The sequence below is a fragment of the Clarias gariepinus genome, chromosome 3 (assembly GCF_024256425.1).
Source record: "Clarias gariepinus isolate MV-2021 ecotype Netherlands chromosome 3, CGAR_prim_01v2, whole genome shotgun sequence".
NCBI classification, from domain to species: Eukaryota; Metazoa; Chordata; class Actinopteri; order Siluriformes; family Clariidae; genus Clarias; species Clarias gariepinus.
In genome coordinates, this window is record NC_071102.1 from 23,477,967 (window position 1) to 23,505,223 (window position 27,257).

The 27,257-nt window shown below is 37.9% G+C and overlaps 3 protein-coding genes across 4 annotated transcripts; all 3 read right to left on the reverse strand.

Annotated features, from left to right (window-relative positions):
- Positions 1-308: 308 nt before the first annotated feature.
- On the reverse strand, positions 309-10,330 carry lypla2 (lysophospholipase 2). Its single transcript, XM_053492690.1, has 10 exons — positions 10,237-10,330; positions 6,530-6,621; positions 6,112-6,143; positions 5,505-5,570; positions 5,070-5,117; positions 4,885-4,955; positions 4,627-4,700; positions 4,387-4,488; positions 3,846-4,022; positions 309-2,311 (listed from the first exon to the last, which is right to left on the reverse strand). Exons 2-10 carry the CDS (start codon positions 6,605-6,607, stop codon positions 2,261-2,263), a joined length of 699 nt encoding a protein of 232 aa, XP_053348665.1. The 5' UTR covers positions 6,608-6,621; positions 10,237-10,330; the 3' UTR covers positions 309-2,260.
- Positions 10,331-10,943: 613 nt separating this feature from the next.
- Positions 10,944-16,309, reverse strand: pithd1 (PITH (C-terminal proteasome-interacting domain of thioredoxin-like) domain containing 1). The gene is made up of 6 exons (XM_053492800.1): positions 15,950-16,309; positions 12,695-12,738; positions 12,509-12,586; positions 12,324-12,428; positions 11,656-11,764; positions 10,944-11,248 (listed from the first exon to the last, which is right to left on the reverse strand). The coding sequence occupies exons 1-6, from the start codon at positions 16,148-16,150 to the stop codon at positions 11,147-11,149; spliced, it is 639 nt and encodes a 212-aa protein (XP_053348775.1). The 5' UTR covers positions 16,151-16,309; the 3' UTR covers positions 10,944-11,146.
- Positions 16,310-17,919: 1,610 nt separating this feature from the next.
- Positions 17,920-26,280, reverse strand: eloa (elongin A). 2 transcript variants are annotated; one of them, XM_053493142.1, is made up of 12 exons: positions 26,135-26,280; positions 25,340-25,396; positions 23,721-23,833; positions 22,960-23,432; positions 22,504-22,790; positions 22,265-22,388; positions 21,987-22,139; positions 20,280-20,377; positions 19,984-20,164; positions 19,260-19,395; positions 18,706-18,848; positions 17,920-18,584 (listed from the first exon to the last, which is right to left on the reverse strand). In XM_053493142.1, the coding sequence occupies exons 1-12, from the start codon at positions 26,204-26,206 to the stop codon at positions 18,523-18,525; spliced, it is 1,899 nt and encodes a 632-aa protein (XP_053349117.1). In that variant the 5' UTR covers positions 26,207-26,280; the 3' UTR covers positions 17,920-18,522. The 2 variants fall into 2 exon arrangements, with proteins under 2 accessions (XP_053349117.1, XP_053349116.1); XM_053493141.1 differs by having other exon boundaries at positions 22,960-23,435.
- Positions 26,281-27,257: the final 977 nt, after the last annotated feature.

Genomic DNA, 27,257 nt, shown 5'->3' on the forward strand with positions numbered 1-27,257 from the left:
AATCTAAAGTTAAAAGACCTACTTACACATATTTTACTTAAAAGTCTGTCTTTCTGTTGTACTAGTAAAGTTTGCATTTAGCTAGAAATGACAATCATTTTAAACCTTTAATTATCTGAGTTCTGCAAGAAGATAAACAGTAGTTTAATCATAAAAAATATTTTCTTAACAAGCTCTAAATAATTTGCTATTTAAGAATTTCAGTCTGTATTTAGCTATAAATACACAGTACATTCACTCTCTGTTCACTGGCTGCTTTGATATCGTACATATAGTATTACAGCAACAAAAAAGAACATTCAAGACTATTGTATTGCTGCAGTTTCCATTATTTATTCCACATACAAGTGTCTAGGGAAAATATTAAAGAACTAACTGTCCCTCAGCACATTCAATCAAATATAGACACAGATGACAGTACAACATAATTGAAAAAATTAGCAACAACTGATAAAACACCAACTAATCATACAATACAACTCAGGGAAAAAAAAACACCCCTTAATAAGCTTACTGTTTTACCCACATATTCAAAAGATTCTGCTCAGCAAGCACAGCCTGGGCTCACCACATCCCAACTGACACAACATTCAAGCCTTAAAACCCCATACGCACAAATGAATCCAACTGATTAGGTTCCTAATAGTAGTTACTAAAAAAGGAGGGACGCTGAAGGCAGACAGGCCAGCATAGTAGCAGAAAGCCAAAAATCACAGGACTTGGGGGGGAAAAGGTCACAATTAAGTAATACTGAGATAATGTGGTGAAAAGCATCAAGCAAAAGAAGTAGAGAAAAGTGAAAAAAACGACATTTAAACAACAACCTGTTGTTATATTTCATTTAAATTGTTTTAAACGTTTTAAAGTACATACTGAGCAAATACCTATGAAAAAGAGACGAACCGAGTTTGTAAACCATGTCCTTCTTTTCCAATGTATCTAATTTATGGATCCTAGTATTTGTTTAAAGAAACAACTACACATATTGTATTTGATCTTGTTCAGCCATGTAACCCTGACCTTTCACCTTTTAACCTGTTGTAATGTAGTATTTATGCAAATAAAAAAACAAAACAAATGATCCTCCCCATTCACCACACAACAAAAAAGCCACGATCAGAGATTAAATCAGATCAGTGCTATTCTGTTTATGCACACATATGACAGCTGAATGTCACAGCCATCAAGAGAGCAGAACCTCTATGAAAATTTTTCCAAAACTCTTTGCTGAACAAATCCCTAATTGTGGCTTTATTTTATTGACTGAACTGGTGGTCGAGAAGAAGAAATGTCATAATTGAAAAAGACTTTTCTACACAGGGTTCTGAAATGATGCCACCTGGAGTGATGCACACTAATAATACACAGTAAAACTTTACTACATGACTCTGACCTTTAAAAAAAAAAGTTTTAAGTTGTTTTTGGTTATAAAATCATGTTCTTAACTTGTGGTGTGAGTAAATATGGCACAATTGCAAGCAGCCTTTCTAATCAAGATGAGTTCCCTTATATACAACATGAAAGATCTGTTAAAAAAAAAAAAAGCATGGTTGAAAAATTTTCTGTTTCATTCATTTGGTTTATTTCAGCAGTTTCGTTAGGTTTCATTTCAATCGTATCAAACCCCCAAAAAATATTCAGAGTAAACCAGAGCACCAGGAGGTAGCATGGCGCTTCTCCTCTATTCCTGCCATCATGGACTGAGAGCAGCATGCAGTGCAGTGTGGCATGAGTCACTCCAGACGGCAGCAGTTACAGTGTAACAGAACAATGCTCTCATCATAAAGCACGTGCGAGAGCGAGGGAGAGACAGAGGGAAAGAAACCAAGAGTGAGAGAGAGAGAGAGAGAGAGAGAGAGAGAGCGAGAATAAAAGATACAGAGAAATGGATTAACATTTCAGTGTTTATGGGAATGTATAATGAAAGGGCAGCGATTCTCCCAAATATGGTAGGGTACTACTGAGTAATGTGTAGTTGTGTGCACTGAACATTTCATAATGTACAATGACACATGATCTCAAATTACTGTCCATCAATTGTTTAAGAAATTTACAATGCAAGGCATGAGACACCAATGGGGGAACGTCTTCAGATTTTGTACAGAGATGAGTCGGCCTCTGTTTGCATGTGTGACTGTATGTGGGCGAGCCTGAGTGCGTGCATGTGTGTGAGATTGTGGTAGGGGACGCTTATGGCTGTTTCCTGTGGGAGAATGGCAGGTCAGAGGTGAGAGGTCGTTGACTAAGGGTCACAGTAAGGTCAGATGCGGGGCAACTGCTTCTCGATGAATTCCTTCACGGCAGACATCTCCTGCACACACACCCAAAGAGCCAGAGAATCAACAGGAGCACACATAAAATTTATTATGTTAAACTTATAAAACTGCCAATCAGTGACACACCTAAATGAGTTTTAGACTTCCTGGAGTTGTTACATTAAAACGTTAACTTCAAAATATGTTCATCCACATACCTGTACCTACAGTCTTATGCAAAATTTGAAACACCCCTTGACAAATAACAGATTTTGGTGATTTTTTTTATTGAAAAGACGTTAAAACAGTTTCTCTTGAAAAAAAAAAAAAAGCACAATATTTTTAGCAACCACTGATGCATAGTTACTTATGCCATAAATTAATCAAAAATAAAAACATTATTATGGCACTGTGTAAAGGTTTGGGCACCCTAAGAGTTCCAGAGTCTCAGGTTCTTTTTACAAGGTTTCAGACATTAATCAGCTCGTTAGATCTGACGCATGGTAATAAGCTGTCATTAGTAAATGCCAATTTTAAAGCTTTACAAATACTTTGACTTTTCAAACTTTGTCCACACACTTGCAGACACTCAAAAACCATGGGTTTCTCCAAGCAGCTGTGTGAGACTCTGAAAATGAAACTTATTGATGCCCACAATGCAGGAGAAGGTTACAAGAAGATAGCAAAGTGTTGTCAGCTTGCAGTTTCCACAGTGAGAAATGTAATTAAGAGATTGCAGTTTAGGGGAATTGTGGAAGTCAAGATGAGATCTAGAGGACCGAGAAAACTCTCGGAGAGAACTGCCTGTATGCAGGTCAGAAAGACAAATCAAAAGCCCCATTTGACTGCAAAAAACCTACAGGAAGATTTAGCAAACTCAGGAGTGGTGGTGCACCGTTCCACTGTGCAGCCATGTTTGCACAGACAAGACCTTCATGGAAGAGTCAGCCGAAGAAAACCTTACCTGCGTCCCCATCATAAAAGTATGCAACAGAACATCTACAGAAGCCTGATGCGTTTTGGAAACAAGTGCTGTGGACTAATGGAGTTAAAATAGAATTCTTTGGCCACAATCAGCAAAGGCATGTTTGCATAGTGCACTGTGCATGATTTTGCACAGTGCCACTATGCATTAATGATTGCTGAAAATATTGTGCATTTCTTCCATCCCAAGAGAGACTGTGCTAACATATTTAAATAAAAAAATCACCAAAATCTGTTATTTATCTAGGCGTGCCTAAACGTTTGCATAAGACTGTATATTCTCAAAAGAAGAAAGTTACTAATCTATTCACTGCTTTGCTGTTGAAGTGGTATAATTATTCTGTCACCTTACATGTACCTCTTTAGGTTAAAGGTACAAAAAGCTGCACACACAGATACCACTATGGCAAGGAAAAAATAAATAGTACAGCTTACTCATTTCTGAAAGTGTAAATAAGGTAAATTAAGTAACGCTGTTTTATTCTGTTTGGTCACTTTGTTTAGACGCAAATCGTTTTATTGTTTATTGTATGCGATTTTACCGGTCCACTGGATATTCTCCACTGGGCTTTCATTTCATTTTGCACGTCCCTTGAGAAGACTCACCTGAGGGCAGGAGCTGTGCATGAGGCCTGGGTAGGTGCGGAAGGTGATTTTCTGTGATGACACAATGGTCTTAAGCTTCTCGGCTGTCATGGCCCCAAAATGTACCGGAATCATTGGGTCCATTTCACCATGACATTGCAGAATAGCGATATCCTTGTTTGCGCTGCCACTCGCCGCCTAACAAAGCAACAACATAAACTCATCCATATGACTGCTCAGATTAAAGACACACCAAAACAAGTGAGGACATCAGATTTATTTTACTCTTAAAGATGAACATTAAATTAACAATATATTTTCATGTAAATAAATCAGATGGACACTGTTAAGCAGCAGTTCCGTTTGGATGCCAAATGACACGAAAGAAAAGTATTCGCCCTCAATCACAGCGACACTATTTATGTTTGATTGATCAGTCATTAACTTAAGAACTTAAGACAAGTTATAGTACACTTTAAATGTTTTTTTTTAAGTTAAAACTTTGACAAATATCACAAACACAATTTTACCCCTCACACCCACACACACGCTAAGCTCACACCTGTGGAAAGGTCTTATGAAGTGGTAACCAGCAGCTTAGAGCAACTACACCGGCTAGCTTCTGCTGGCAAGTCAGAGCAGTGTACAGTGATAGAGCACCTCCCTGAGGACACAAAACATAAACAAGCAAAAAGACTTAATTTATACCAATTACTAATAGATGCAAATTCATTCAAAAATGATGTAAAATTCCAGACTATACCATTAGACAATGTCTAGGACAGACGGGTGTTTGACTCACCTGAGAGAAGCCACCAAGGATGATACGATTTGGAGGTATTCCATTTTTCGCCTCATGGTCAATAATGGCCTTGACTTATTTCAAAAGACGAGGAAAATATTTATCAATTTACTTTTTAATTAAAGTTGAATTAAGATTTTAAATCTTTTAAGCTGTTAAACAATATCAAAAGCGTAACAATTAACCGTTACCATATAAAGGAGTTTTTTCCCCACAAAGATACTTATTTATTTATCTTTATTTATTTATTTAATTTACTGTTTTCTGCTGCTCTCTTAATGCCGGCTTCGTCCTCTGGAGCTTCTGGGCTTAATCCCATCAGGTCAAACCTAATCAATCAATCAATAAATAAATAAATAACCTGTTACTGCACACAATCAATATAAATGATTCTACAGAATGATCAGAAATATCCAAACCTGACCGCTTTTAAAAAACCTTACCATGAGGGCATGGTCATTTTCATATTGAGTGTAACCGGGATTCTGGGTCTATAAGGAAAAAAAAAAAAACATAAGACTTAATGCATTTGTAAATAATAGGAAATATTTAAAATACTCCACCAAATTGCTTTTATATATACAATTATAAATAAATACATTTATTAAAGGCAGATAAGCATTTGTGTTAAAACAGAATGAGATGATTATTTTGATATTTTCATTTATTCATCTTCCTGGAAATACATGCTATGACACCAAACAAATGAACAAATTCCCACTTATTCACAGTGAATTTTATATGGAAGGACTAAGACTTAAAACCACCATACCTTGAGGTAAAAAATAATAATACAAACAGTAAATAAATAATTTACATTTTACACAGCCTTTCAGGTAATCGAAGCCGAGTAAAGCTGGACCATTTCAGATACCTACGCATGTGGGCAGATGTACTTTACATGGGGCAGCCTGATGGATCTCATGGCATCAGCCCAGCCATCTCTAAACAAAAAACACAAGTGAAAATATTACAAACACAGTCGGTTATAAATGAAAGTGTCACGTATCACATGTCATCTTTCCCCAGTAGTTTAATGATTAAACTGTATTGAAATTATTTAGGTACAGAGGTCGGCGATAGTTTCAGTAGACAGATTGCATGATGCTGCTAATGGATCATATGCCTAAATTACTTGTCTTTAGCGTGGAAAAGAAAGGGAACTGGCTATAACTAAAAGACTATATTTAAATCAAGTACAACTTTCACATTTTCTCTCACTTCCTGAAGCAAGAAATAAAGTTTCTTTAAACAAAACAACTTTATTGTACTGTATTTCCATTCACTTAATTTTAAACTCCTGTTCCAGCAGCACAAAGGTTAAAACCAAGCAGATATAGGTAAAGAGCTTTAAGTTAATGTTCAAATCAAACATCAGCCTAAAGGGAAAAAAATGTGTTTTCTGTGACTTTAACTATAGCATGGATGTTAGTGCCTGACGATACTAGCCTTCATTTATGTACAGATGCAGTAAACAGAACTTACCCAGTATCACCCAGACCATGAAGGAAGATCACCTGTAGTGGAAAAAAAAGAGCGACATAAGTAATATTTCTATCGGGGTATCAGGTTTAAGAATTCATATCCTGTAAGACCCAAGCTGAGTCTCTGAGCAAAACGCTTATTTTTTAGCTATTGAGCTGTATGTTGACATTGCACCATTTTATCTAAAGAAGTTGCTTTTATTAAAGATAGGTAATACAAATGAACACATTTACATGGACTAATAGTAATAAAATGCTGTTAGTGAAACATGATTACAAAAACTACTGACACCCCTAAGCATTTATTTTTATTTTCCTCATATCAGTAATAAAACATCTTAGTCTAGCCTGAACAAAAATATTTTAATTCATATGAGTCTAAGCTGAATTTTTTATTAAAAAAATTTCCGTTCTCTCACCGCAGCGGTCTCCTTCTCCGCCCCAGAAACGGTCACAGCCTCGGCGAGCAGCGGCACAGACATGTTGTTGCCACACATACACTGGAAGGGTGCTTTTACCAGAAAACAGATCGTGTTAAATTCCGGTTAATACAGCTCTGGAATGATGTAGGATGATGTACTTAACCGGAAATGCTTTTATTTCATTTACTCAGCAGTTTGGGAATTGATTAACTAAGGCTGTGAAGACAACTGCCCCCATAACGGTGCTCATCATAATTATTTAAACATGTAAGAGAAATACAACACTTAGCAAAGCACTAATAAGTAAGGTAAAAAGCAGTCAATGTGTAAACCTTGGACGTTAATCATTAGGCGTTGTGACCAGTTAAACTTACGGTTACACAAGTCTTCAGAATGTAAATTCATCATGGAAATAAGAAAGGAAATGTTTTGACTGACTAGGCCAGAAAAGATGACCTGCTTTGTTTAATGGCACGACCGGAAACCCAACAGGATCTAAGGTAAAAATGTCTGCTAAAAGGTCACTACTATATAAAGTAAATGTGTCTAAAACCTAATTTCATTTTGTGTCTCAAATAATCTGATTATCTTTTGTACAGGGCAACTTTCTTCAAAACATGGCTTAGTGTGAGCCTGTTTCTGTCATTTAAAAGTGGGAAGACTAAATGGCACTTAAAATAGCTTTTAGTTTTGAGAGCAACACAAGTCTGCCTGTGATCCATCTTTTTCATCACAAGGCTTCAGCTGACTTGGATAAGATGCAACAAGACAAGATGCCTATTCTGCATTTAAAAAACAAAATGGGGGGAAAAAACAGCAGTCTGCATCAATATAAAACTATGTTCAAGGGAAATGTAACTCTGGGGCTACACATTTAGAGCTTTGTGCAAAAGTCTCAGGCAGCATATTATCTTTAGTACAAATTTTGTCAAATATGTTTATTATGTCTGTATTATGTTGTACAAATCCACTCACTATTCCCCAACATAACTTAAAAATGAACAACATTAGAGTAATATTTGCATGCCTGTATATAAAAAAAAAAAAAGGAACATATTACATGTTGCTTACATACAAAATACAAATGTAGGCTCGTGGGTTTTGCATAAAAATAGCAAGGGGCGAGTGTGACAAAGTTAACAGAAGAACTCTTCTTCGCCCTCCGCTATGAGCTCTTTAACTTACAGTACTGCACAAAAAGTCTTGGGCACGTATTAAATAAAATTAAAAATGCCTTTAAAAACATTTCTACATAAAAGTAACTTCTATAAAAGTCGATGAAAAGGTAAAAATATAAACACACTGATTATTTAGTGTGAAAAATCTCTGGTTGAAAATAATCAGTAGTGTCAGACACAGATTTGCGCAGTTTAAAAAAAAACTTCATATCTGTGGAGAATTTGCCGGAGAATTTTCCAAAGAATTTGGAGAGTTCTTCTTGCGGCTTTCTATTTTCATACAAAACCCAGAAGCCTGCTTTTATTTGTTTGTTTCCATCTGGAAACTGGTCTTTCATGTAATATGTTGCTATCCTTACAGATATGCAAATATTCTACTGGAATGTTATTTATTTAATAATTTTACATAATAAATGCAGACATGATAAACACACACATTTGTACTAGAGATAACATGGTAACTTTTTTTATATATCGTTATTTTTTAGACTTCAAAATATTTTTTTATATATATGTTTGCATTTGGGATTGGAAAAAGTCCCTCAATCTATATAAGTGAATTATAAGTTTAGATATATAAGATTGGTCAGAATTTTAATAAAATATAAAAAAAAAGGGGGAAAAAAAACCTTTAATGTTGATATTAGGATACTTATAAAATCATGATACTTCCAAAATCACAATACAAATCAAATCTGCAACTAGGTATATCATATTAGCAGGACCCTGGTGATTCCTATACATAGTACTATAGTTTTTGGTAATTTGGTCTGTCCTCGTGCCATTCAGCATATCGGGCGACAGATATTCCCCACCCTGGAGATACACAATATGGACAAAAGTATTTGGCCAAACCTGTTAAGTACTGAATTCCCAGTAAAGGGCAATCTTAATGCTTCAGCATAACAAGACATCTTGGACAATGCTATGCTTACAACATTGTGGCACCAGTTTGTGGAAGGCTCTTTTCTATTCCAACATAACCGTGCCCCAGTGCACAAAGCAGGGACTATAAAGACATGGTGTGATCAGTTCTGTGTGGAAGAACTTGACTGGCTTGAGCGCACAGAGCCCTGACCTCAAACCCATCGAGCACCTTTGAGATGAACTGGAGATTGCAAGCCAGGCCTTCTCGTTCAACATCATTGCCTGACCACGTAAATGTTCTACAGAATAAATGGGCATAAATTCCCACAAAAACACTTTAAAATCTTGTGGACAGCCCTCCAAGCAGAGTAAAAACTGTTATAGCTGCAAAAGTGTAACATGCTTCCTATTGAAGTACATGCATCTTCCACATTTCATATTAACTTAAATAATTATTTTGATTGGGTAAAGCTGCTTTGCGACAATGTCAATTGTTAAAAGCGCTATACAAATAAAATTGAATTTAATGTATCTGAATATAGTGTCATTGCAAAAAAAAGGTTTGGCCATTTACTTTTGTTCATATAGTGTATACACGACATTTCTTAAGTTACTTAAGGGGTGGGGTTGCCAGCTCGACACCCAGCTGTCAGTCACACACGACAGGCAATTCTGGAGTACCCGGAGGTAACCAACTAAAAACGGGGAGAACACGTTCCACACAGACCAGATTGCTAACACATATTTAAGTAATCTTTAAAAAAAAAAAAAACTTTTTTAAAAAGACTTTTTTGTCATGATCAGCAATAGGATCGTAAAACGCAAACTTTTTTATTTTTATTTTATATGGATCAAAGAAGGTGTACCATATTTTTATTTTAATTTCCAGAGCCTGGAAAAACATTTCCTAGTGTTCCAGGATACTAAAAAGGAAAGTGAAAGGCAAGTGCAGTCTCTTGAACAGAGCAATAAAACAAAAGGAAAAACAAGAATCAGGACACCACCAATAAATTATTATGAATCACTCTTAAAACCGAACAGTGTATAATTAAACAGTATAATTATCAATGTTTTATATATCCATGGACTTTTTGATGGTCTTTGATACACAAAGTACACTGTGCACCAGATGCCACAATATGGCTCCTGATCACCAACCAATATGACATTCCTGTATAATGAATGATGAGAAACAGAAAACGACCGTGTGCGGCGCTTTGAACCTTCCTTCCTTCATTTGCTATTCAAACTAAGAGGAAGAAGGTTATAAACATGGAAAACATCACGGGTCGGGGAGAAAAGGAAATCAGGCCGGCTTATATTATTCCGCTATATCTCTGCGGATTTAATCGTTCGCGTAGCTAGCTTAATCCAGCTTAACCAGCCGGCTCCATATTCTCCCAAAGAGCTCCATATACCATGCAGCTAGCTGGCTGCCTGGCCGTATTGTCTGGCTAATCCTGCTCTCCCTGTTTACTCCACTGCATTAGCATGAGCTAGCCTCAGGAAGCCGAGCTGTTACCTCAGCAGCGTCGGGAAATGTTTATCGAAACAATTCACAACGACGACATCTTTTTGTGTGTGTGTGTGTGTGTTTACGAGGAATATAAAATAGAAAACACGAAACGAAGGCCCAGCGCTGTAAATTCATACACTCACCGCTTGCTATCCCAGGTCACAACGGAACTTCCGCTGCTTGTGCCGGAGATGGGCGGAGATTAGTCACAGTGACGTCACCTCTAGCGGATTTTCCCCCTCCCCTTCCCCTTTCCTCTCACCCTCCTCCTTACACACTTTCTCGAAAACATTTGAACAATCTGTACTGTATTTTTATTTTTATTATGATCTCTCTTTCTTTTATATGTATTGATAACTAAGATAACAGGGACCGCACTGGCATAGTGGTTAACAATGAGCTGACCGTGGCACCTTAAAGGTCAGGGTTCGAGCTGTGTGTATGGAGTTTGCATGCTTTTCTCTGGTCTCCTCCATCAGCAAAGACATGCAGATTAGTCTGTAAATGTGTGTGTGTGTGGATTTATACAGACACCTATCCAGGGTGTACCCCACCTCATGACCTAAGTCTCCTGGGATAGGCTCCAGGCCCCTGGCGACCCTGAATACAAGATAAAGCGGTATAGACGATAAGTGAGTGAGTGGACTAACACAACAACATTTATACGCTAATTAATTGTAGATATCCTACAATAATCCTACATATTATCCTATGTTTTTCTAAACATCCCGATTACACACATGTAGAAATTTTATTCTAGAAGTTCCCTTTTTTTTTTAATTTTTTTTACTAGGCTGGTGTCAAAGTGCAGGGTCAGCCATTGCATTGCATGGATTTCAAGAGGAAAATATTTGTTCATCTCTGATTATTTATTGGCACATAAGAAGTTTCATTTTAACAAACCTTCATGAGTAATGACCATCCTTCTTGAAACATGTCCATGTTTTTACTCCTAAGTTATATTTGCAATAGAATGCATGTCTCATTATTATTATCAAAAGTCATCAACAACTATTGTCTCTCTCAACACTGACACAAAGCCTACATCGTTCGTCATGAAATGAACTGTGTCTGCGGAGTGATAGCTTCCAATTTATGATCTGCTGGATTTGCTGCTGCCTCATAGTTACAGATTGTCACCTCATGTCTGTGAGCCTGTAAAAGAAAACAGACAGCAATTATTAAATCTGGTAAATATAGATTTTTATTTTTTTTATTCATCCTTTTGTTTCTATGTATTCTCAAACATATAGGATGCAGTACCATAATTGTCCAATTTGTCCATAAATTATCATAAATGGCAGGAAAAACATTTTTTTTTTTAAATGGTACATGTAAAATAGACCATTCAATAAATAAATATTATCTATCTATCTATCCATCCATCTATGTTTTTATTACTGAGAACGGACAAATAACTAAAAAAGGTAGTTTGACTAACAAAAAGTAAAAAATATATAAAAAGATATATTTTTGGATGTGAGCACCAAAAACTCAATCATTATTTAAAAAAAAAAAAGAAAAGAAAAACATATTCCTCTTTTTGTGAACCTAGTTAATACCTCAGTATATTCTCCCCGGAGTCCAATGTAGTAGACACGAGTAGAATCGGCCCCAAAGTTTCGAGGAATATGAATAGACAAATGATTGACATTAGAGAAGCGTGCAATCCTGTAAAAAAAAATAATAATAATTAATTAATTTAATATTTTTGTTAACTAATTAATTAATTAATTAATTAATTAATTACCAAAAGACAATCGTCAAAATAGGTCTGTGTATTGTCTTTGGTGTGTATACAGCGATCAGCCATAACATTAAAACCATTAACATTAACTCCACCTAGGTTTTGCATTCCCCTTTTGCCACCAGGGCAGGTCTTTGCTCAGGGGTGTACTGTTGTGTCTGTCACCAGATTGTTGTCAGCAGGTCCTTTGGGTGATATGGGTTGCAGGAAGGGGCTCCCGGTGATCGGAATTATTTGTCTGGCACAATCGGATTGGGATATGGGGAGTTTGGAGGTCGGGTGGGCGGCCTTGGGCTCTTTGCCTCCTGAGGTGTGGTTCTGCTGCCTTTCAATATTAGCCAGCATTGACTGATGGATTTTGATTCCCGTGGACATGGGTGAGCCTTGGCTGCCCATGATCCTGTCACCAGTCTGTTGGTGTGTAATTGCCAATGTTGTTCAGTTGATGTTATGGCTGATCGGTGTACTTATTCAGGAACTTACTTAGTTGGATACTCGAGTTCAGCCAGTGGATCCCTGTTAAGACGAAATGCTTGCTCTGGTTCTCTGCCTATATCATCAAATGACATCTGTGGTATGTTCTTATATCTGCTCAAACAGACTCCACATTAACAATATAGAAATACCATACTGCCAGACAAGGTTTATTTAAATTATAGTTCACTTACAGCCTTATTTCAGCTGGGTGGCTCTCATCATCCTCTCCAGAAATTATAATCCCCTTCAGCTTTACACTTCCAGTAAACCTTTCAAAAGAAAACAAGAAGACCAGAAATCAAGCCAAAAAAACAAAAGGAAGATAGTTCATATATATTGGACACTTTATTTAAGCGAGAGCAGAATCACTGTCTCACGGAATATTGAACAGGAGTTCTTCATCAGCGTCACTCTCTACAAACTAGAAAAAGAGAGAGAGAGAGAGAGAGAGAGAGAGATTAATTGAAATATCAAATATTACACCAGTTTTAATTGGCATGAAATTCAGAACATCAGAGTGTGAAATATCTGTCCAAACAAACCTTTATTATTATAACAAGAGTGTTGACCTTGACAAGCTTTTACTGCATCAGACTGAAACCACACCTCATTCACTGCATAGTGCATTATTTTAGGGGACACATAAATTAGATATCTAAAGGAGGGGTTACATACTGCTTCCTAGATCAATAATGAACAATAATAATAATATTGTTTTTTTTTTTTTTTTTTTTTTTTGGTTCAATCGCAGGCTACATCCAAACCTGCAAACTATACCAAACCGAATACTATAGGTACTAAATATAGGTATAAAAATAGGTAATACTATTATAGGTAATGTTGCCATATTTTGAATGCTTTAGGTTTGGAGGCATGTTTTTTTTTTTTTTACTTAAGGCAAGACACAGCAGGTAGAAATTAGAATTTGAAAATTTTGTAATGTCAGTAATTGTTTTGGAATTTTAAATGTAAGAATCTATAGTAATAAAAAAAAGGTTTGGTCTGTACATTGGACATTATTTTTACGTTTCATACATCGGAGGACCAGAAACCAGTTTAAAAAATGTTCTGTCTGCATGTCTGTCTGCATGTCTGTCTGCATGTCTGTCTGCATGTCTGTCTGCATGTCTGTCTGCATGTCTGTCTGCATGTCTGTCTGCATGTCTGTCTAGGCGGTTTCGTCACATCATGTTAAACTGCCTGGACAGAATTTAATGAAACTTTAGAAATCCTTCGGTATTTGCCAGAAGGTAAATCTGCGCCATAAAAGAAATCAAAATCTTGAGTAGAAGGGACGTTAAGAGCAGTTATGTGCATGATTACATTAAAGCATCCAGCACTTTTTTCCTTGATGTGGGCGTGGCTATATGCTTCATTCAACAGAGCCAATCTTCATGATAGTTTACCAAGTATACACAGAGTATGCAGAAGACACAGAAGCAATATTGTTATTTCAGGCAGACCTGAAATAACAATACCACGGACTACATTTAAGCCGTCAGCTTATTGACATAGCTTTAAACTTTTAACTATTTCTACAAACTCTTTTCCCATCAATGACAGGTACTAATGCTAGTATAAAATGTATAAAAATGTATAAAACTGATGGCCTCTGACTTTATAGAACTTGCTTTTGCATTGGAAACAACAGGTTAAGCATGTATCAGAAGTGATGTTACACGCAAAGATAATCATTTTTGACTATTGTTTGCCTAAAATCAAACCACATCATTAAAAAAAAAAAAACATATTTCTAACAAACATTTTTTTACAACATTGAAATGTATTTTCATGATTACCAACAAAGAAAAAATATTTTAACTAACTTTCTAACCTTTTTTGTAATTGCTTTTCTTTTAAGCCAGATCCTTTGAACTGTCAAATTAAAACACTACATTTTTCGGTTTTAACCAAATTCTGCTTAAAACTGGAAGTCAGGTTGATGGTGTAGTATTGAAGTGCATGACTGATCTACACAACATCCTGTTCAAGATTTCAAGAAGTTTAAGATATGCATCACCCCACCCAAATACAAACAGACTCAGAAAGAAATGTTAACTGGAGCAACCACCTTCATCCGGGTTTTCTCACTACCATCTTTTTTAACACAGGTCGACTTCGACAAGGATGTGTTTATTTGAAGTGTTATTCTCGATCATAAGCACCCAAGGCTCCTTTATTTTTGTGAGAAGCAAAAGCTAGCCTGTATGATCTGTTTCCAGAGAAAAGCAAACGTAACACAAATTGCTGAAATTGATAGCGATGTCTATGAGTGACAAGCATCAGAACTCTCAGTGCTTCACAGCTTCCAATTAAACATCCATGGGACATGCAAGCAAGTCTACTCCATGGAGGCCCCACCTTGCAACATAAGGCATGTAAAGGATCTCCTGCTAACGCCCTGGCATCAGACACCAGGGCACACCGTCAGATGTCTTTTCTTCATGCCTCATGCCTCGAGGTGTCAGAACACGGCATGTTTTGCTGGCACAAGGGGAGTCTACACGATATTGGGCATAATGTTTTAATGGTATGGCTGATCAGGGTATACAGCATGTCAAGAGAGCATTTAACTGGACAATTCCAGACAAAGTACAGCATGACTCATCAAAATAAAATAAAACAAAACAACAGTAATGTCTCCAGATTCGATTCATTGTAAAATATCAATGAGATTATTACCAAAATGCAGATTCAATACATTTTTGGGGGCAGATTGTCACAAAGCAGCTTTATGAAATAAAAATATATATGGAAATATATTAGAAAAATGGAAGGAAATATTAACCTACATTAGAAACATTTTCTGTATTTGTAATGAAAATAAGGGACAATTTAATGTCATGAGCTCTACTAATCCACGATTATTGTAGTAAACTAAGCAATACTTATGCTGGGCTGTATGAAATAGTATGCCGTATATTGTATTAATATAATATGAATAGAATAATGATCATGATATTATATTACATGTATTGCAAATAATTTAGAATTAGTGTTGCTGATGTGTGTATAATTGTTTTTGGCTGACTGTGTGTGTGTGTACTTGCAGTATGTATGTATATACACTCACACACACATCTACAGTATATATATATATATATATATATACACACACATATATACATACACACTGTATACATACGCACATATATACACACATATATATGGATATATATATATATATATATATATATATATATATATATATATATATATATGGATATATATATATATATATATATATATATATATATATATATATATATATATATATACACAAAAATTAATACACACATCAGCAACACTAATTCTAAATTTATTGCTATACATGTTTTATACATATACACACACACACACACACGTATGCCTGCGTGCGTGCGTGTGTGTGCGTGTGTGTGTGTGTACCCATAGATAGAGTATCATATACAGTTTAAAAGAAAATACCCTGTTCACCTGTAGTGTCTTGCCTTAAATTCAGTCCCTACTTTAGATAGCCCCGTCATTCCCCTGACTCTCTCCAGGCTCCTCAGTGGGGTTGAGATGACGCCGCTTCGGGGACACAGACCCGCCTAACTCACCTGATCCAACAACTTTTCACCTTTACCAAGTTGCTCACGCGGTTCATGTACCTTTTCCCGATCTGTGCGCTGATCCCAGGGTTTAAACACCAGCTTGCCGTCTCCGTCTCGGCTCTCATTAAGACACTGCAGCTTGTCTATATCGATGCGTCTGTACAGTCCGTACTCCACACCACGCTCAGCAGGTTCATGATCATCCTCACAACACCCGTGTCCATGTCCGTGTCCGTGTCCATGCCCGTGTCCAGACATAGCGTACGGGCTGTTCGATCTGTATAAAAAGTACTTTTACAGTCTGATATCAGAACTTGACACAGTTTAATCGCCTGTGCTGTCACAGCTTTTAACCCACGTATATATAATAATGCAATGCGCAAAAACTCCCCAAAATATCAAGAATCTTTTGATCCTCTGATTGGACAGCGAGAAAGCGAGTGTAACCAATCGCGTGCGGTGTTTAATGTCGCTTAAGATATACGTAGACTGACGTCATATGGTGCGCCGCCTGGCACTTTTATGTGCATTCAGTTTTGCTGTCCTCATTAGAAACTCTAGATTATTTAATACTCACTTAAATTTTTACCAGATGTAGATTTTTTTTTTACAAGCATTACTGATATAAAACTCATAACATTAAAACTACCAGCTCACAGAGTCTGAGGGTGTGCTGTCAGGCACCAAGACATTAGCATTAGAAGTCATGTAAATTCCAGGGTGAGGCCCCACCTGATTTGATTGTTAAAGACAAGCCACCCATGTTCAATTAAATTAAGATCTGGAGAATTTAGAAGGCAACTATACCCCTCAAACTCTGTCAGGTCCCTCCTTTCTGGAACATAGGCTACATTATCCTGCTGACAGACCACCGCCATTAGGAGAAAACATTGCCATGAAGGGGTGTACCTGGTCTACAGGAGGTTTAGTTAAGCAGTATGTGTCAAACATGGTATGTGTTCTGCCATCCACATGAGGTTTCCCTACAGAATATTACCCAGAGCATTAAACTGCTTCTGCTGGCTTGCCTTCTTTCCATAGTGTATCCAGATACAATTTCTTCTCCAGGAAAGTGACACACACAGACATCCACATGATGTAAAAGAAAATGTGATTTATGAGACAAGGCAGCTTGTTTCATTGAAGGCACTTTCAGTGGTAGACAGGGGTCAGCATGTGGGCTCTATCCGGCCTGTGCCACCATATTAATCAGAGCTGTTTTTAATGCCAAACCGGATATCATGAGGAAACACACCAATTATATGCCAGTAACACAATGCAAACATTAGGATTATGGCAGGGATAATGCTAGTTTATAAACTTTTGACTTCCTTGGTTTCTCATACTTTAATACAGTCTCAAAAGTTTTCCCCCCAGAATTGTGTGAAAAGAAAAAACAGAGTGAATCACAGTTCTGTGAGTGGAAACAACTTGAGGCTAAGCGAGGTCCAGATTGTTTTGAGCCGCAGGAGGGATATATTGACTCAAGTGATTATGTACCCATGGTGAGCACAAAAGCATTTTAGCATACACAAAACATTGAACCTTGAGGTGGATGGCCCACAACAGAATACTACATTGGGCTCCACTTGTCAGCCGAGAACAAGCATCTGACAGCTTGTGGATCCATATAGAACAACCTGGAGTGCAGTCTGCTCTGACACCTTTCTATCATGGCCAGGATTAACTTTTTCAGCAATTTATACTACAATAGTTCTTCTGTGGGATCAAAGCAAACAGCCTCTCATTGTTCATGATACACATCTGAAAACCTTAGGTGCTCATGAACATTCTTGGTTACCCAGCTGTTTTTTCTTGGAAATATGCTGAGTCAGTCATCCAGCTATTACAATTTGTCCCTTGTCAAAATTGCTTAGCTCTTAATGATTGCTCAGTTTGCTTAATTCTGACTGTTTACTATCCCTTTCCTTAGCAGGTCCTATTATAATGAGATAATCCCTGTTATGGATCTGCGATACATAGGTTGTCCTACTGGCAAAACGTTTAAATTCATGACACAAACAAAGTAAGGGGGAAATGTACATTTTATTAAAAACGTCTATATAACATTTATTAAAATGCATTAAAGTTATTATTTTGATCTTAATCCTGAAATTCCATTTGCCCAACCTCAGGGAAACCAGGGCGATGGATTTAAAATAAATAGTTGAGTCGATATGTCGGGTCCTTATCATTGACACAAACCCTCTTAATCTCTCCCAATATTTAACATACATGTTTCCATGATCCTGAATCAACTTAAAACAAAGCAACAAACACTTACAAATCACATTGTTATGGATGTTCTGTCCTTATTAAAAGAAAAATGCAGATATTCTGTCTTTGCAACGGTCATTAAATAACCAAAATTAAAACAGCTAAAATCCAATGTCCCATTGTAGTGTACTGTACAGAATGTAATTCTTCTGAAAGAGAGAAACAGGAACTCATCCTATGGCATGTCTTTGTGTTTGTTTTTTTGTTTTCCAGTGATCTGCATATCCACAATTTTGGAAAGAAAAAAAAAAAAAAAAAAAAGAGGACCCTAGGGCATTGTAGATTTAAACATTATTTTAAAATAAGAATGGACTCTTTACTGATGAGACAAACTTTTTTTTCCTCTTCATCCTTCACCGCCGAGAAAACCTGTTCTTAAAGGCTTTAATAGTTTTAGCCATCATAGGGGCAATTTCTGTTGATAAAAAAAATTAATAATTTAGATCATTCAACAAGACTTATAAACCATCGCTAAAATTCAAGGATGAAAGTATTATTATTAATAACGTCTTAGAACTGTTTTTTTGATTACTTACTTTTGACCTGTGGTTTGTCTCTGGAACTGTGGCCAACACTGCTGCTTGGAGCATTAGAATGTGATGGCTCAGGAGGACTGCTGTAGGAAGACTGGCCACCATCGCTCGACTGACTGTGGGAGCTATACGGCACTGATCTGATCCTGAAATAAATATGCATTTACATTAATGGCATCCTTAAAAAAAAAGGGACATCTAATTCAGTAAGAGGTATTTCTATTACAAATGTAAATCTGAAGGAAATCTATAATTCATGCTAAAATATCAACTATTTTATGTTTTAACTATATTTAGGGAAATCATTTAGCTACTAGTATGCAGTCAGATGCTAATATGAAATGTGTCCTTAATTATATATGGCTTGCTCAAGGACAAACTGAATTATAATAAATAAAATTCTTGTACCTGGGCTGTGATATTATTTATTGAACTTTTTAATGAAGGTACAATTTTATAGTTTATTATAAGCACATTCAGGCACGTACACAAGAGATCTACATTCAGTGTGTGCATTTTTACATCTCAGCATGGAAGCTGATGCAGAGTTTACTCACCTGATTGGAATGGGTGCCGCAGCACTAGTGCTGCTGCTTGTAGAGCCATCTTTAGTGCCAAACTTCTCCTGCCGCCTCCGGACATCACGAGGGGGCTTGGCAACAGAGTTCACGTAAGCCATCTTTACTTGCCTACCTGTCGTGGAACAGACATGGACCATCAACTCATTCATGTAGTCATTAGATGGTCATCATATGGAGGCAAAACAATGCAAATAATCATGCAGAATTATAGTTCACGTTTACATCAAGCATCAGAATTGTGGCCTGGATGATGCTATTTTATAAACTGCTGATTTGCTGGGATTTTCACACAGACTCTAATGCTTTTACTTAGAATTGTACGAAAGAAAAGAGGGATATAGTAATTACTCTTAAGCCCAAGGAGTAGAAAAGCATCTCAGCATACACAAAACATTAAACTTTAAAAAGTGGATGGCCTAAAAACGGCAGAATACCACATGGGGTTTCACTCCAAAACAAAAACAAGAACCTCAGGCTACCATGGACATTACCTGGATTATTATTTTTTTATTTACATTGTGCTGCTGCCAAATGATTGGTTGACTAGATGACTGCATGTATATGCATTTGTACATCAAATACATTTTCTGGACCTTTAATATCTCCTGAAGCAAAGTGAGTACAATGCAGAAAGTTGAAGCAGTGCACAGCTTCCATATTTTCTTTAACTAAGACCCATGCAGGAAGGATCTATGCATACCTTTGGGTTTATTTGCATGGGCGGAGCTGATATTCTGTGTGAGCTTGCGCAGGCGCTCTTCCCGTTCATCGTGTAGGCGCAGATACAGCTCTCTCCAGGACTCATATTCCTGAGGAGTCTCGCGCTTAAAGTCCCGCTGGCAGTGCCGCATCCACAGATCATCCGATTCCTCTATAAAAGACTTGAGGAAATGTCGACAATGTTACCATCACAACATTAACCTTGCTCTTCTGCATCTTCAAACGAAATGTCATGCCCGAGTGCATTTGTAAACATGCCTTTGCGTGTATGCATACCTGGTTACACTGTTCGATGCGGTACAACTGTTCTGGAGTACATCTCTCCAAAACTGGCTCCAGAATCTCATAAGGCACACCACCCACTTCATCGATAGCTAAGAAAAAAAAAAACATCTTAATGAAGGAAGTTTTTTTATAAAGCATCACCATCCAGGGTATAACCCAATAGTGCCTTGAGGTCTCCAGAATAGGCTTTAAAGTGGTATAAATGGATGGATGGATGAATGGATGTGATATTTTGTGCAGAAAAACATTTAATTCAACTTAACATTCAGGCATTAAAAACACACACACACACACACAAAGAAGAGTGCATCAGGACGAAAAAAAGGTTTAGTGTGTTTAAGTGTTTGGTCTCATGATAGCGGTACAAAGAGAGGAAACACATAACCATTAGCACCCTAATTTATTTAAGAGACCAGACACTTTTTTTCTCTTAGAGGTTCTCATTTTTGCATTTGCATGGTATAAGTTTAGGTTTACTCACAAGCTCTTGGCATGACATTCAACCAATTCATTGTTACCATATTACTTGCTATACATTACTTTTATTTGTTTTGCAATTCATTAAATACACCCTGACTCATAATCTTTCATATCTAACATGTGCATGCTACAAGACATGTAAAGTCAGCCAACCACAACTGCTGCACATGTTGCTTCACAAGTCACTCTTGCAATCTGGCATCTTCGACATGCATAAACTCATAAATCATACACTCAAGACTGACTGTTGTTGCTGTAATTGACAGGGGGAAAAAACGACATTGCAAATTTGTTCTTTTGGCTCCTGGTTACAGGTGAGATCATTGAGGATCACCGTTTCAGCATGATTGTAAATCACAACGGACAAGGACATCCGACAATACTATAACAGTAAATTACAGATTAAATAACTTGCAGTTGTGTGATAACCTACTAATTATCAAACTGTACATTTGTCCAGGCATTAAAATCTCAACAATTTGGCACAAATTCCAACAACTAGCAAGTTTATTTTTTTCACACAGAGTGTATGCTTTCTTTCCCCCGCACAGGCATGCGGCGCCATGTCATCCTTACACATTTACTATAGAGAAGCAGTGGACTGAGGAACAGCTACCAGGTGCAGTTAATCGGAGTTGCAAGTTAGCAAAACGTCAAAATCTCAAATTTAAGCGAAAACTGGAGCTAGACCCTATAAACATTGCACGTCAAGGTGGTTTCTCAGTGCAAATAAGTGTAAAAAAAAAAAAAAAAACTAAAAAAAAAAAAAAACATTTTTTTGAAAACCTTTTTCTCCTTCACGTGTTCAAAATGAGCCCATTCGTGCCATGTCACAGGAAAAGGTTTTTTTTGGGGGCATCATTGGTAGCACTGGAGCTGAAAACAGGGTCAAGGGGCATTTAATATAATTTTAAAAGCTGTAGCACGGGGTAGAATTTGAGCGAACCTCAGTGGCAGTCCCTCTTGGTAAACTTACATTACTCTGGGAAACCAAACAGCTCCAGCAGTGCAAAGTCATCTCCAGACAGCCTTAGCCTCAGACAGATAATTTTCAACCTTGGGCGTACTCACTATTTCGTCAGGGTCAGAGTGAAGCCAGAATCTATTACAGAAATACTGTGCATTGAACTGGAGTTTTTTTTTTTTTTTTCTTCTTCTTTCAAATGTGTTAACTATCTGTGTGTCCTGTATGCGTGTATATTCCAGTAGGTTACTTACAATCGATATTGTTCTGCAGAACTCTAATGCACTGCTCATATAAGGTCATCATCTTGGGCAAGCATGATGTCTTTGAGCCAGAGTACACCACCATTTTGGAGTTGAATCGCCTCCCAGTGAAGCCAGCGTCCTCTTCATCGTATGCTATGGGAACTACAATAAAAGGATACAAATTTTAAAAGTCCTGACGAAACAAGACATAAAGAAAGATTTTTCTCAGTAAAAAAATTGCTATGCTATAATAAACTTGTCGATGAAACAAAATTAAAGATGCCAACCTTTGCGTCTCTGCGGGGACAATGGCGTCAAATCTATTGAGGGCAGGGGTCTATAGTTGGGTTGAATTGCTGGCAAAGGAATGTCTGGTAAAGTGGGCACCACATCAACTATCTGAGGGAGAACCTAACATGTAAAAAAAAATAAAAATGTTAGAAAAGTCCTAATCGATAGTGTTCCATTTATTATGTATATTCATGTTAGCGGATAACTATTAGACTATTAGAAATAACGACCTCACCTTTCTGCGTTTCTCTGGCACTGTGGGTGTGGATACTGATGCGGTAGCTGACTCAGACCGTTTAACGCTAGTCCCGTTAGATTTACTAGACTTAGAAGATACTGAAGGAGCAGGAGGGGTAACAGGCTGAGATGGTCGAGAGGGCTTCTTCTTTTTCTTACTGTGAGTTGGTTCGTCATATGTGAGAAAGGATTCAAAAGACATAGTAGGAGTTTCAAAGGTAGCCTCTTCATCATCGTCGTAGTCATCGTGTTGGTCAGGCTCTGGCTTGTCTCTTTTTTCTCTGCCTGGAAACAGCCACAGAGTCAGCAGAATATATTCAATTCTCATGCACCATATCTCATACTGTATATCGGATCTCTCTGTTCTGAACTGTACTATCCGTCCCGATCCTCCAAAGTCAATTAACTGGTAAATTTATCGAAATGCGAAACAATGATTACTCCAAACACTTACCATCACTGACTCTGACTTTCTTCTCTTTTCTATTTTCCTGTACAGACGAGTGATGATTGCGCTTGGACGATGTGTGCGTCGTACTTTCTTTCTGTGCCCTGTTATCATGGCGATTTTGTGCCTCGCTCAGAAGCTGGGCCGTGCGATTCCGCCTCTCATGGTCCCTGGAGGAATGAGAACCACTGTGTTCTCTTGTTTGCTCCCTGTGTGGCTTGCTGTGTCCAGTCTGTTTTTGAGGAGGACTAGACACTGGCTCATCTACCGGACTCTCGTATTCCTCCGATTGATAATCCCTTTCATTTCCGTGACTGTAGAGCTGTGGGGAAGAGGGGGAGTATTCTTGCTGATATTCTTCTTCATCTTCTTCCTCCTCTACAGGTGGCGGTGGCTCTGGTGAGGGTTCTCTGGGGCGTTTGTAACCTCTGGATTTGTCTGGCCGCGAATGCGAGCGCGCCTCTTTAGTGTTGCTAGGTCTGCTGATAGATTAAGATATAACATGACTAAGAATGCTTTTAAAGACTGTAACATTTTTAAAGCTTAAGTAGTACTGTATCTCTGATGTCCTGTATCCAGCAGTCTGGCGAGCTTAATATATTATCCGATATTCTATATATTTAAAATATTTGAGTCTCAGTTGCACTTTTTTCTCTGCTAACATATCTATGTCTTCTTAAGCTTACATAAAACCTGCTGTGTTTAGATAAAGATCTCCTAGTCTTCACTTTAAGTCCAGATATTTACAAACGTGTGTGAGTGTTCACCTATCTGCAGACTGTGGTACCAGCTTCTTCCACTTGGCCACGAGATCCTTCGCTGTCTCCCCAACAAGGTTATGTTTGCGAAGAGAATTGACAGTTTTTCCAACACCTGTTTCCTGCAGGTCAGAAAACGAAACTAATCATCTTTCACACATGCTTTTGATTCAAAACTGAAGACTCGAGGCCCCAGCACCAACCTCTGTATCACTATGCGGGTTCATGTGTGTACAGAAGCAAAGTCACGCATTCTAGAGAATTGAAAGAAATTTCACAAGCTACAACTGAAGCAAAGTGTGAATCCAATCAAGCATGACTGAAACAAGCTTCAGGGGGGAAAAGGGTGCGATAGGTTTGGGTGATACTGGGACAGCTGGGGGAGGTGGAATAGTTTCTAGCAGCTAACGTGCTGCAGTAATGAATATAACACCATATCAGCAAGGGAAATGGTTTTAATAAGTCTGTCATGTTGCGGTTTATTAAGTGCATTGCTGTTCATCTCTGTTCTGTCCCTAAACCCTCACCCTCTCTCACTTTAAATAACAAATACTTTACTGTCATGTTGAAAATGTCGCAGGTTTTGAGTGTCAAAACCCAAAAATTTGTTTGCCGCTATAAAAACTACTTTCAAGGCATGTTTGTTGCCATCAATGTTGGGATTATGTCTTTGAGGGGCAGTGGTGGCTCAAACAGTTAATGCTGTAGGTTACTGATCGGAAGGTCGGTGGTTCGAACAGAAGCACCGCTAAGTTGGCACTGTTGAGCATTTGAACATTGCGGGAACATTTAACCCGTTCTGCTCCAGGGCGCGCTGTATCCAGGCTGATCCTGCCTCCATAGCTTCTTAACTGGGATATGTAAAACTGGAAATATAGTTCTTAAAATTAACAAAATAACTTCAAACCGGCACCCGTTACAAATCATGACGAGCAGAATTATTTTTTAAGCAAGCATTCACTTTACATTTATCAGCGTTTGAAAACATTTAAGGCTGTAAGTTACTGGGTTTCTGATCGGAAGGTCAGGGGTTCGAGCCCCAGCACGCCACAGTTGCCACAGTCGAGCCCTTGATCACGACGCTTAACTCGATCTGCTCCGGGGGGCCCTGTATGCTGTTCATGTAAAATGCTTATACGACCACCAGTGACCTTAAAAAATAAAAGCTTATAGATAAAAAATAAATACAATAGAAAATAAATTTAACTAGGATAAAAATATACTGGACATTCAGAATATAGTAAAATATAGAAAATATACAAAAATAGTAAAGTAAAGTAATTTAGAAATTTAGTGTAAATAAAGAAAAAGATGAAGTAAAAATTACTGGGGGTGTGCAAATATGCATAAAAAGTGTCTCATCAAAGTGTCTCATCAAAGTGTCTTGCGCAAAGGTCCAGAAATGAAAATATAAATATGCAAGTGCAAGTGTGGTAAGTTAACTACTTTAAGTACTTAACTTAACTAGGAATATAGTTCATGATGTTAGCAAAATATCCACAGCCGACTTTCCAGATTATATATATATATATATATATATATATATATATATATTTTTTTTTTTTTTACAATAGATCATTGGGAATTAACAAATCCATAGAAAAGACATGAAGGTTGCTTGAGCTTACCACAAGAACGTCCACCGTTATGGGCAGGTCTCCCAATCTCTTAAGCGTTTTCAACAGCTGGGCAACACAAGGGGAAAAAACAAACAAACAAACAAACAAACAAACAAACAAAACACAGATTAATGCATTACATTAGAGAAACCGTAGAAGGGATTTTACTCTGGAGTTGATCATTTGGTGAAGAAAAGGTGATCTCAATGTATTTCTTTTGTACAGATCCTACGTGCAAATGTTAAAATAACTGGAGAAGAAGTTTCATGAGGTGCCGTCGAAAGACTATAGCAAAGACAAAGTTACCAAAAAGATTTATAAATGATTATTTCATTTATTTTGTATAATTTAAAACATGATTTCAGTCATGTGTGAGACTTTCCATTGAGACATGGAGAACTTCAGTGTTAGTGAAGCAGGCTAGCTAGCTCGCTGAATCAGATCACTCACGGCCTGCCTCCAAAATTATATATATTAAAAAATTTAAACAAAAAAAAAACAGAGCAACTATCACCTGTCCAAGCTCACACCCTACAACTAAAAGTCGCTTCCGTTGCGTTTTTTATTTATTCAGACATGACAAGACGTGTGTGTTGGCAAACTCTGCCTAGCACTTCTCTATTTAAAGAGCCCTCAGTGTGTCGCACTAAACGTAAGCGTAAGCAGTTATCAGTGGCCACATCTGACTAACAGTCTTACACACGGAACTGCTCCCGGACACTCATATGAATCCGAACAACGTCACAGTATTTTAATGCTCCACCGCTGCGTGGACGTTTCCGACGCTGAATGAGCCGCTCCTACCTTACGGGGCTCCTGGTTTTCTGAAAGCCGTGACTGCAACTTCTCCACCGCCTCCAGCAGCTCCTCCGCCATGTTTACAGCTGGGACACAGTGAGCGGAAACCACACACACACACACACACACACACACAGCGCCTGCTCAGTCGGATCCATGGAGCTCCAGGAAGTACGTCACACTCAGCGCAAGCACGGGGGGTTATGACGTAATGCGTACGGTAACGTATGCCATTAATGTTTTTCTTTTTTTTTTTAGGAAGAAAAAAAATGATATAGTCAATATACATGTAATACACTATAGGTTTACTAGAGATTTTCGCTACTGTTTCAGAGTGACGTTAAAAGCTGATGGTGATGCTGCCTACTGTTACATTCGGTGAGGAACGTGTGAGAAACCCGTGAAAGAACTACCTGTGCAAACACATCACATCACGGATTAACGTTTTGCCATAGACGATACTGCCTACTGTTCGGTGAGGACACCGCCCAGGGGATGTTCTAGAGAGGTGGGGTGGGGCACAGGGTGGCACTGGCCCGACAGAAATATGATGCCTCCCCCCAACATTATTTGGCAAATGTACTGGTGCTCAGTGGTAGGTGTTTCGCCTGCCATGTAAAAGCCCGGGTTTAATTCCCAACCAGTGCACAAACCTCCCAGCCACTGGACGCAGCGCCGGTCCCAAGCCCAGATTAATGGGAGGGTTGCGTCAGGAAGGGTATCTGACGTAAAACCTGTGCCAAGTTGTTGTGCAAACTGGATATTCCGCTGTGGTGACCCCTTGCCGGGAGCAGCCAAAAGACCAATAACATCTGTCAACCTGACAATGCCAAACGTCATTGGATCAGAACGCCATAAATCACTCATTGGCTCATTGGCTACTGTTACATTGGTGAGGAAGCTCCCTATGGTTACATTTCAATGAGAATGCTGCCTATGGTTACATTCAGAAAGGACGCTGCCTCCTGTTACATTCAATGAGCTACCATTACTTGCTAAGACAAACCAAACTTTGTGTTTGTGTTTGTGTTGTGTTATAGCTTTGTTACTGAAAGCTAATGACAGAGTCCCACCATTTATACCGCGTATGCTATATACAGGCTCACAGGGAACCGAATGTCAAGTAGCC

Bases quoted from the DNA above. Each gene is read 5' to 3' on its own strand.
- lypla2 (XM_053492690.1), bottom strand. From the start codon at position 6,607: ATGTGTGGCAACAACATGTCTGTGCCGCTGCTCGCCGAGGCTGTGACC. The intron at 5,571-6,111 runs GTAAGTTCTGTT...TTTTTTGTTTAG, and splicing joins CATGGTCTGGGTGATACTGG to AGATGGCTGGGCTGATGCCA. The intron at 4,489-4,626 runs GTGAGTCAAACA...TTGTGTCCTCAG, and splicing joins TCCTTGGTGGCTTCTCTCAG to GGAGGTGCTCTATCACTGTA.
- pithd1 (XM_053492800.1), bottom strand. From the start codon at position 16,150: ATGTCTGGACACGGGCATGGACACGGACACGGACATGGACACGGGTGT. The intron at 11,765-12,323 runs GTAAGTTCCTGA...TTTTTTTTACAG, and splicing joins GAACTCGAGTATCCAACTAA to GATTGCACGCTTCTCTAATG. The intron at 11,249-11,655 runs GTATTAACTAGG...TTTCTTTTACAG, and splicing joins TCCGGGGAGAATATACTGAG to GCTCACAGACATGAGGTGAC.
- eloa (XM_053493141.1), bottom strand. From the start codon at position 26,206: ATGGCGGAGGAGCTGCTGGAGGCGGTGGAGAAGTTGCAGTCACGGCTT. The intron at 22,140-22,264 runs GTTGGCATCTTT...CTTTTATTGTAG, and splicing joins GTCCCCGCAGAGACGCAAAG to TTCCCATAGCATACGATGAA. The intron at 18,585-18,705 runs GTAAGTAATCAA...TTTTATCAACAG, and splicing joins AGACAAACCACAGGTCAAAA to AAATTGCCCCTATGATGGCT.